The sequence below is a fragment of the Rhipicephalus sanguineus genome, chromosome 1, assembly GCF_013339695.2.
Source record: "Rhipicephalus sanguineus isolate Rsan-2018 chromosome 1, BIME_Rsan_1.4, whole genome shotgun sequence".
Lineage (NCBI taxonomy): Eukaryota > Metazoa > Arthropoda > Arachnida > Ixodida > Ixodidae > Rhipicephalus > Rhipicephalus sanguineus.
The window spans coordinates 246,913,278-246,924,442 of NC_051176.1; the positions used below are offsets into that span (position 1 = coordinate 246,913,278).

The following is an 11,165-nucleotide window of genomic DNA, read 5'->3' on the forward strand; positions in this document are numbered from 1 at the left end:
ATCATCACGGTGTACCACAGCGACCACAAAGCGATTGTCACTACCATTACTGTAAGGCATTAAAGCATTGCATACCACCTCCGCAGTAGTAGCAGTGGTTTTCAACAGCTTCGCTGGACATACGCTTTCGCAGGGCCGGGATGGACTTTTTTGTTTGTTTGCTTACGGCGAATGGTTATTAATTATGCGATCCGTCTATTTTAACCACCTCACGACCTTGGCCACTCTCTCGCTGCCTTTAGACATTGCGCTGTTGTTGGTCGAGGCTAACGCCTTTGCCTCGTTAGTTCTGCACAGCACCGGAGAGGGCTCGTATAAATGGAAATTATCAGAGCTGTACAATACGGCTAAGTAAGGTATTAAAAATCAAATGTTTCTTTTAACTCTCTAACGTGGAACGATTCACTTTTTTCAGGCAGGAGCTCTGTGATTGAGAACTAAATGCTAAAGGCGAACAAAAAAAGAGAAAAACGTTTGACAGGGCTGGCGATGTTTGCCGCCTAGGAAATGATGGACTATATTTTAATACGCTGCTATTTTCTTCTGCCCAAGTGGGCGAGGCGAGCGCACAGGTCCAAAAACCATTTGAACTTAAAAGCCGTCTCGGGTAGATTAATATGCAAGCAATAGAGATAGTGCGGAGAAGGCCGGATGATTGATGAAGAATGATTAGAGAAGAAATCTTTGAAGATATGGATGTTTTTTTTGTTTTTTTTTTTTCGCATAGAGACCTTCCTTTATAACAAGGTCGCACCTATCCACACCAACATATTGAAGGGCAGCCCATAAAAGGCCCTTTGCAATCTTTTTTTTTTCGGGAATTAAGCACCCTATGAGCACACCAATTGTCGTGCCACATATCGCACCATCGTGCCACTCTTACTGCTTATCAACTTAACCTTACTACACCTCGCATCTACGCATATTCTCAGATAATCTATCCACTAAATCCTACTTCTCGGACGAAATATCTACACAAGTAAGAACCATGCAGGTAACTTGCCTGGGGGTCGGCTTCGCTGCTGAAGTGTGAGCCGTGCGGAGAAAGACACACTGCGGTTTAAAACGCCGAGGCGAATTACCGCCGAGGTGAGTTACCGAAACCTCAGTTAGTGCCACTGAATGTGGTCAGTAACGAATCACCCGACATGGTGGTAGCTATAGTGTAGCGCTGCTAAGCACGATGACGCGGGTCCGATTCCCGACCACGGAGTCCCCGTTTCGATGAGGGCGAAATGCAACTAAAAAAAAAAAAAAAAAGAAGAAGCGCCCGTGTACTCAGATTTAGACGCACGTTAGACAACCCCAGGTGGTGAAAATTTATCCGGAGTATCGCCCCACCAATAATCATATCTTGGTTTTGGCACGTAAAACCACGGAATTTAATTAATTTTCAGTAACTAATCGAATTCAAATAGTATCGCGCTGAGAGTGTTCACGAGAACAAGCGAGCCACACGAGGAGCGCGTAGTATGAGTCGCACTTACGCAAGCTATCATTCGAACGTCACTTGAGGATGAGGCTTAAGTGACAGTGAATGATGGCGGCTAACGTACTACACTGTTGCCTGACGCGATAATTGCACGTATTCAGTCAGTCAGCAGTGTCGATTTCCTCGCGCAACTGTATATCACGCCGTATAACGTCACGCGAGATATTCCATATAGCTGCTAATGAGTGCGTGTGACGTGCTATGCTTGTGCGTGTTCTTGCGGGCGTGTTCCAAGCCCTTTTTTGCTGTCATATTGTGCAGGAGTTGGATGGACCCGAAGCTGATGCTGTCCGCCTCGCCGGACACCAACTTCAGTCCCAAGATCTCCGGCATTCCTTGCGTCGCCGCGGCGTCTCGCTACACGGCGCCCGTGCACATCGATGTCGGTGGCACCATCTACACCTCGTCACTGGAGACGCTCACCAAGTACGTTTTCCTACTGCAACAAATGCAGGCCTCGGCTGCGACCTGTCATACGCTGCAGAGAATTGACTGTTTTTGGAACCTCATAATAAACGAGGAAAAATTAGTTACGTACCGCTGAAAATTTTGCAGGAGAAGCGAAAGCACGATGCATGGCAGTATGAACCTCTATACTAACCGTGTCAAATTATTAAAAAGGAAAGCTGCTTTCATTTATTATACGAAGCAGTGATGAATGTGAGTTGCAAAAACACTGTCTTTTCATTAGGTCTCTTTTTTTTTACTTTACTCGGACGTGTACGCTCGAAACTATCGCACTCAAATCCGCAGTAGTATATTTTTTTAACGCTGTATTCCCGAAATAACACTCGATGCTCTATGCCTTCACCATAAAAGAACGCGCTGCAAGCATAAAGCACAGTCTTGGCAATCGTGCACGTCCGCGTGCCACGCGATGTGTTCGGCAATGGATGCCTGATTCTAACGTTAGTTGGGGATCACTCATTAAAGGGACACTAAAGGCAAATATTAAGTCGCCGTTGATTGTTGAAATAGCGGTCCAGAAACCTCGTAGCGCTGCTTTTGTGCCAAGGAAGTGCTTATTTTGAAATAAAATCACGTTTTTAGTGGTCCGCATCGCGTTAGCGCGCTTCAAATCTCCCGCCTGAAAATACGACTCTCATACGTCACTGCTGCCATGCCCAACGTTGCCCGCTTTTACTGCGCGGCCGCCGACACTAGTAGCAGCCGAGCGGAAGTAGCGGGACCCACAGTAGCAACAACGGCGCTGCGGCAAAGACTTGCTCGGATGAGCACATTCAAAGCCGTCACCAAGTTGCGGTTGGTCTCGTAATCCTCAGTACGAAAGTGCAGCAAGCACACACGCAGAGGTTTTGACTGTTTAGCACACAGGCGCAATGGCACGACACTAAGCCACTTCGAGCGTAAGGGTTCATTCCGCGGCACCCAGTGAAAAGACACACCGGTTTCCTTGCTGCAGCACTGGCGTTGTGCACCATTCGGGCATCCGGCAATATCATACGCATGCGGCATTTTGTCGAACTCTCTGTCAGAGCGACCTTCACGAGCGCGCAAAACACGCACAGCAGTACGCGATCCCGAAACTACCACTGAGACGGGCGAGGCACAGCTCGGCGAAAACGGAACCTTTGAACCACGCGCGCCGTTCCCCATGGCAACGCCACGGAGGTTTTGTTTTCCACGAATCAAGCGGAAACGAACAAACAGCATTTTATTACATCTTTTGATGCTCGGAATGTTCTTTTTTTACTGCTGCTAGTTTGATTACTAGTGATTTATTGTAGGCCGACTTCCCTACGTCATCGGGATCACTTCGAAAATGTCCCACTCGTGGCGCTCGTCATGTGATACATTTAGCTTAATTTCTCGGTAAGTAGGGCACTGCTGTTGATAATATTGCCGTTTTAGAAGTTGTCATACATTGGGCTTTCACTCTAACATAAATTGTTATTTGCCTTTAGTGTCCCTTTAAACACGGCCGTACAGCTCATTCTCACGTTTCCAACCGTTGAACAAAGTTGCTTCTACAGCGACTACACGTGTAACGACTGCGAAAGTAAATCGTATTAGAATCATGGGCGACGCCAGCACGAGGTCACGGCTGCGTGACGTCATCACTTCTCTAATAGTGTTGACGCAATAAGCTGACAAATGCACCGCATTTCTTTTGGCAAGAAAAAAAAAAAACAGACTCCCAATTTCAATTTCTAGGAGAGGGTCACGCGCAGTGTTCTCACTCCCCCCCCCCCCCTTCCCTCAACCTTTCCGTTCCAGTCTTCCTGCATAATTTTTTCTTTAAACGTACGCACGCACCGAAATGATATTGGCAAAAAGCAACATAATAAATAGGGCAGCTGTAAGATCCGTGGCGACAGAGTCTCAGCAGTATATTAAAGTGACAAGAACGGCGAAACAGAGAGGAAGATTCAATGACAGTGACAGTTTTGTGAGAAGAAAACAGAGGCGCAGTTCGCGTTCGAATCGAGAGAGCGAGGGACATTAGAGACTTCTCTCCTTCACCCATGACAGGTAATCTTATGAGAGCCAGTAGACGGCGGACGGGGCTACGAACTTTCGTCGGAGTGAACGGGCGCCTCTGGTCAGCGTCGTCTCGGACAGATGAGTTCGATTACGCGCGTTCGCGGGAGGTGGAACGTTTGAACCGGCTTTGACAAACGAGCGATCATCGGGCAGAGTTCAGGGTCGCTCGAGAATTATCAATGAATAGCTTTGGCCGCTGCGAAGCAAGAGGAAAGGAGAGAGAGTGTGTAGAAATAACGCTCGCCGCGTTTGGTCGCTCCGGGGCGAAGCCGCATACCATGTCTTCCAGTCTGCGTTAACACGAGGCAAATAAAAAGTGGGCGCGCACTTGCGGTGGTGGCAGCCCCTCGAACTCGGCAGCCCTCAGGGCGAGCCGCAGAGGCAGGCGCCGACCGCATTCATTAACAGCGGCGCAGCTCCGATGGCCGCAGGCGAAGCGGCCGTCGCCAGGACCGGATTAGGAGATGTCTCCGCGGGGCTTCTCCACCGGCGCCGCTTTGATCCCGCGGCGGCTGGGACCGCGAGGTGTTCGCAACCCCGGCCCACATTTCCTTCCGGCGACCCTACCGGTGCCGCTGTATGCCCCCTGTTTCTGTTTGACACGTCCGTGCCACGGAACTTGGAAGACGCGCTCCACACTTCACAATACATCCGCACAGAGACGAAACTGTCGTAATGACCGGTAGCGCAGTACGGAACAAATTTTTTTGATAAGAAAGGACATTGTTCTTCCATCCGGTGTCCTTTTGCCTTTTTTTATTTGCCCCGTAGGCTTGTTTCTCTGCCTTCTACTTTTTCCCACCGTGTCGCGCTTCCCTCAGAAGCAAATTATGCGCGAGGCAGTGGCCGCTTACGCAATGTTCGCGCACGTTTGTCGACCGTGCGTGCGCTTCCTGTGTGCTGGTTTCAGGGGGCTCATTTGGACTCTTCATAAAGGATGGGCCTCATTGTTATCGCTAAGGAGAACTTGTCTGTGAACTGATCTTGGAGTTATGAAATGGGAGCAAGGAAAAGATGGGCGTGTTTCCGTTCAGTGGGAATGTAAGGTCGGCACGAAATGTGAATCTATAACGGGAGAGACGGGGCCCATACAGTTGGAAGTCACGTGCGAAAATTCAGAAAGTCGGACGAACTTGTACGTAGTCGTTCCTGATACCTAAACATTTTCAGCTACTGATTGAATGATCAGAAATGTTTGCATACGAAAGCAGCATCGGTGATTTTGAAGCTGTAGATGATTCCGAAATATTTGGGTCACCTTAGGTTCTTTGTCGCACAGGTACGCCAGTGCGCGAGAGCTTTATCCGCATATTCCATATACAGATTCACAGACCCGTGATTTCAACTAAAGATCCATGGAATGCAGTATATCCCTTGTCACAAGCCGTTCTGCTTTCACGGGTTTTAAGGGTTTAACAGAGCACGCGAAATGATCGTGCCGCGTGCAGCCCGTACTCACTGCGCGTCCAGTATGCTATATCACATACAGGGCTACCGAACTATTGTGTAGCGCTATACAGAGTTCTCTCAAACTGCATTTTGCTGAGCAACATGGGTTCTCATCAGCCCAAACGCCCATAGGGTAGTTCACCAGCGCGTAAGCCTCTAACTTACAGCTATGCGCAGCTTTAGTACTCTTAAGGAATTGCTACAGCTCGCATGTATTAGTAGATGTGGCATCCGATGGCTCTTATAATGCATGAACCACCAAACAGAAAGTCAATATCCGCCGGTAGCTTTAAGTTACTTCAGGGTCTGAATCTGGCTTCTAGCATTCTGTTTCGTCCTCTTGCTGCGGATATCCTCGGGAATGATTTAGCACAAGTCGAGAAGGCGTCTTCGAAGTTGTCGGTTTGGCACAATTCCAACGCAGAAAGGTGAATTCTATGCAATCGCCTCAAAGTAACATTTTTTTCTAGTTCCAAGCGTTTTCTATGTGATTACCGATTTAACCGAACAACCACGTGACCCCCACTTCAGACGTGACAATAGCCTCGTTATTATCACGCTGCGTAAAATCGACGCCACTCAACACGCCCAAAGATGCATCGGAAAACACGCGCGCATGTGGATGCCCGCTTCGAACACGGTGCAGTGGTGCGGATCAAGCGGCCAGCAGCAGCCTGCATGGTGGCGCGTGCTGGGCAGCAGCAGTCGCGTGAGTGGCGACCGCCCATCTTTGAAAGGCTGCAATCAGCCGCGGCGCTCCGAAAGCGGTCATGATCGCTCGCGCGCGCGCCTTGTCGCGAGCCGCGCTCTCTTTCACGCACACCCACCGCCGACGAAGAGCGCCGACGTTGCGCGACCGGTCGCAGGGGCAATTTGCTTCTCCGCCTGACAACCGTGTCGCGACGGGCGAGCCAGTCGTCGCCCTGCCCCGCTGCTTGCTGTATAGAATGTAACTTCGTAGTACAAAATAAACTGCGAACACGCGTTGCATATAAGGAAATTTATAAAAGAGTAGGTTTACCTCCGCTAATAACTATAGCCTTTTTACGCCGAAGCAGTGCAGATAGATTTTTTTTTAAAGGAGGGGAAGAGTGGGGAGGAGAATAAGGATAAAAGAAAGGCAGGGAGGTTAACCGGGGACTGAGCCTGGTAGGCTATACTCTGCAGTGGGGAATGGAAGGAAAAGTTAGAGAGGAGGAGAGAAAAGTCACTGTTGCCGCCGACGTAACAGTTCTGCGTTTGATATCACAGACGGTGAATCAGTCCGGTATCCTTAGGAAAACGCAGCAGCGCTTTCGCTGCCTTTTGGAACTGTGTTAGGCTGTCTCGTAATTTAGCTGGCCTTTCTATTTAGTGGCCCTCTGAAGCATGTCATCCGTGTTCATCTAAGTACGTTGTACGTTTAGCGTCGTTTCGTCTCCATTCGGCGTCATTTCGGCAGCGCGGAACGTTCTTAAAATGCGACTGAAGTGATCTGTCACGCACGCTTCCTGTGGCGTATATACACGGCAGCCTTGACATCCTGAGATTCGGGCCAGACGCCTCGGGCAGGGTCGTGGCGCCGCAATTGAGCGGTTCGAATGATCGACGACAAGGCGCCCGCTATGCCCGCGCCGTGTGGCAGAGACGGGTGCGGTCAATCTCTGATCATCGCGCGAGTTTGGACCGTCGCTGCGGGCGCCGGCTTTCGACGTGTGCCCTCGCTGTACGCAGCGCGACAGCTCGACTTCGTGTCTCAAGGGCGCACAGTGCACGTGATTGTCGTCGCTGTCGCCGCGTGTCGATGGCTGAACGTCGAAAGACTACTTCGCTATGTAGCAACCACCACTAAGCATTCGTTGCGTCAATGCCTACGTTCTCGGCAAGCTGTCACCGTTCGCGCGATTCATCTCGCGGTTTGGATTTGGTAGGCGTCAATGCTAGTGGAGTTAATAAAAGCTGAGATACGCTATACAGCCTCCGTGGCTGCAAGAGGTGGTTGGCTCGAAACCCACAGCCGGATGCCCACCGTCAAATGGGTATGGAAACCCCCGTTTGTCGCTCAGTGATAGGGACTATGGTGATACCATGGATGTATGATACGCCTACAAGCTAAACATAAAGCTCCGTCCCAGGAAGTTCACAGTTTCGAGCCACAGCCCGTTACGGTGGTTCAATCTCTGCTGTTATCACCCTATTACTTTCATGCACACTCATATCATCCTTTATCTATAATTACGCGCACATAACTTTTTTTTTAACTGTACCAGTACAAAATCCGCCGTGGCTTAATTCATATTTCCCCCGAAGCGCCGTCGCAGTGATACGTGGTATCACACCTTTAATATCGCTGGCCAATTTGAGGGCTGCACGCGGCAGTTCGAAAAGTTCAAAAAGCGCGCCATCCGCCGCAATCGGGCGAACACAGTGTGCTGCGGCCGCATCTGTGAACGCTTTGCACCAGGGTAATTACTTAATAGGCGTCCAATTGCGCGCGCAGGCTCCGGCAGCCCGGTGAGATTAATGGCGGCCATTCGGCTAGTCTCGCCGTCCCTCTGCGGGATCCACGTGCCCGGCCGGCGCCCCGAGACGCGCCCGAGGCGCGGCAGTGTTGGGGTGCTCCTCCGCGCGGGAGAAATTTCGTGATGATGACCGGGGCCATCGGAAGAGGACTTTCCGCGACTCCATGGGCGCGCGCCAGACCTCACGCTCGGCTTCTTGGAACACGGGAGGTGACCCGCGCGAATATCGTGACGCCTTCCAGCGGACGCTTTCATAGCTGAGGGCGGCGTGACGAAAATGTGAAAGCATAGAATGGAAGCAGTGCGACAAGACACAGCGCTGCGTCCTTTTGCCTCTCCGTTCGTGTGCGCTGTTTTAAGGCGAAAGCCTTATATGCCTCACTAAACACGAAAGTTGACCGTCGGCGTCTCGCGTCCTGCGGCGTCGGAGACGAGTGGTGCAAAAAATCATCACGTGATGACGTCACCATATGACGTCATGACGACGTCACAGATCGCAAAGTTTTGTGACGTCATCATTACGTCCTACATTCTGGCGTGACGTCATTTGACGTAACGCCACATAATGAGCCCTCCTTTGGGCAGCGAGCGAAACCGGATAGCGCGCGACCACAAGAGAAGAAAATAAAGACGGGCGCTTCGCAGTGGCACGTGAAGCCACGGCTCGTGTTCCCTGCTGGCGTCGATTCAGGTTCAACCGTTTCGTTCCTTCGCTCCTGTGGCATAAGCCTACACCGTCATCGCATGACATCGTAGCTTGGTCAAAGGTGGGCTGATCACGGAGGCAGTGCAAAATCAGGTGAGGTGCCTCCGATCCTGGAGGCAGTGCGAAACCTATAGCTATGCGCACAAAGCTTTCGGAGGGTGGCGGGGCAGGATAAATACATCCATAGGGAGCCTACTTGACTGGCCGTTCATGTAGGCTCCCTAATACATCGACTGAGAAGAAAAAGAAGATGGCTTTCGCCTTCGAGTTGTCTCAGGTGAATGCACAAGGGACCCTGTGATTTTTTTTTCTAAATTACCATGTACCGTAACCAACCCCACAACGAACTACGTGCAGTTCATTTCTACATCAGGCCTCGTATCGGTTACGTGTGTTCCGGACTTTCCGTCCCATGTCCTTTAATGGACGTACACTTGCGACGGGCTTCCTGTCGAAACCGTCTTTATTTGTTTGCGATCAATAGCGTCAACTTCCTCTGCTGCCCTCGTTAGTGCGTGCTGATTTCGATCTAATGACTATGTATACATAAATTAGACGGCGACGAAATCCCCCCGAAGCTTTCCGGGTTTTCTTCGGTCCACTTTGTGTCATGCGTGACTAACACTGCGAAGAGCGAGTGATGCTTGGGTGGCATTTATTTAGCTGTCCGGTTTGTTTTGCTCCACTCGGTCGCCCCTGAGAGTGAACTCTTCCGCGCCACCTTTCGCTCGTTCATCGCTCGTGGATAGCGGGCTAAGCAACTAAGTGCAGACTTCCTCGAAGTGCAAATCTGTGCAGTGTACCACTACAGAAGCTACGAAATAATCAAGAAAAGTGAGATTGATGTATAGCCGTAAACACTAAGTGGTATAAGGGGTTGTAGGATTTTATATGAACAGGAATGTGCAAAAAAAAGGGGGGGGGGGGGACATTCGCAAGCATATAAACAACGACGAAACGCGCACAAAACGCTGCCACAAAGCATGCCGCAATAGATTTTTGGCGTCCACAAAGCGCTTATACACGGTTGCACAGATGTTCGCTTTGCCGTTCGGTTTTTTTTTCAAGTATAGCGTAATTACAATCACTGAGACGCAGACCAGAAGGCACACCCTCCACGGTGGCCTATAGTGGTTATGGTGCTCGACTGGTAACCGGAGGTCGCGGAATCGAATCCCTGCCGTAGCGGCCGCATTTTCGATGGAGGCGAAAACGCATGAGTCCCGTGTAACTTATATCTAGGTGCACTTTAAAAAACACCAGATGGTCAAAATTTCCGGAGCTTTCCGCTACGGCGTCCCTCATAACCATATCGTGGTTTTGGGACGTAAAATCCCAACAATTACTATTATTAGACCAGAAGCACAAAGAAAAAGAAGTCACTCCATCCTTACGCCAGCGTAAGGATGTAAACCACTGTTGATGGAGCCCCTATACTAACCTCCGGTTTGCCTTCAGAGTTTAGCTCCATTTCTGTCTTCTTTTTTATCCTACTTGATATGACAACTTACTCATTTGGCTTAATTGACTTTGACAAGAATAGTTCGGTGGATTACACACGGCGATGTTGTCGCTGGAGTCTATATGTAGGGCAGGAGTAGAAGAGGGATCAATTCGTACGTGCGCGTGGTGGCGGCACCCGGTCAAAGTCATTGCCGTGCGCATGCGCGGCAATGAGCTAAATCAAACGCCACCCGTCCGCTATGGATGGTAAGCCGCCAAGTTGTGCGCGACTGACTTGTCCTGCACACAACCAACTCCCGTTTGCGCACACCTGTTTACCGGTTCACCTTAGTCGTTCGAGACAAACCAAACCGACTCACAGTGTCCGCCTTAGTGTTCGTGGGGTTACGGTGCTCGGCTGCTGACCCGAAGGTCGCGGGTTCGATCCCGGCCGCGGCGGTCGCATTTCGACGGAGGCGAAATCATAGAGGCCCCGTGTGCTTAAATTTAGGCGCACGTTGAAGAACCCCAGGTGGTCGAAAATTTCCCGAGCCCTCCACTGCGGCGTCCCCCATAATCGTAGCGTGGTTTTCGCACGTAAAAAACCACAGATATCATTATATCACACGACTCACAATAACCTGCTTAAAACGTACTTTGTGGGCTAGTTGGTTGTCATATTCACGATAAACGGCAGCGCACACCGGGTTAAGACAGGTACACAAAACACGTCGTCCTGTTTTCGTGTTTTGTGTATCTGTCGTAACCCTATGTGTGCCCGTTTATCGTGAACACAATAAACCGTTAGATTTACTTCACAGTAAATAGCTGCAGAAATTTTCGCTTTTTTTTTGCGCATCGTGACCTCGTTTATAAAAATACATTCATCTATTATTTCTACGCTGGGTGTATCAGTCAGAAATGTCAAAGTTCTTCCAGGGCGACAACGTTTCACTTAAAAACGCCATGCCTGCGCGGAATACGCAGCACAGTCACAACGAAAGCTGGAGGAACGGCCTTTCTATAGTGCCCTCGTAAACTCTCTTGCGGGCGACCACTGCAGGTACAG

General features: G+C 50.2%; 1 protein-coding gene and 1 long non-coding RNA gene across 2 annotated transcripts in view; one reads left to right on the top strand and one right to left on the bottom strand.

Annotated features, from left to right (window-relative positions):
• Positions 1-11,165, bottom strand: part of LOC125756359 (uncharacterized) — a 277,981-nt gene that overhangs the window by 163,242 nt on the left and 103,574 nt on the right. The gene's annotated exons all lie outside the window — the stretch shown is intronic.
• LOC119376262 (BTB/POZ domain-containing protein Tiwaz) overlaps positions 1-11,165 on the top strand; it is a 127,800-nt gene that overhangs the window by 70,199 nt on the left and 46,436 nt on the right. The window contains exon 3 of the mRNA XM_037646170.2: positions 1,754-1,918. Within this exon, the coding sequence (XP_037502098.1) occupies positions 1,754-1,918 (165 nt within the window). The remainder of the gene's footprint in view (positions 1-1,753; positions 1,919-11,165) is intronic.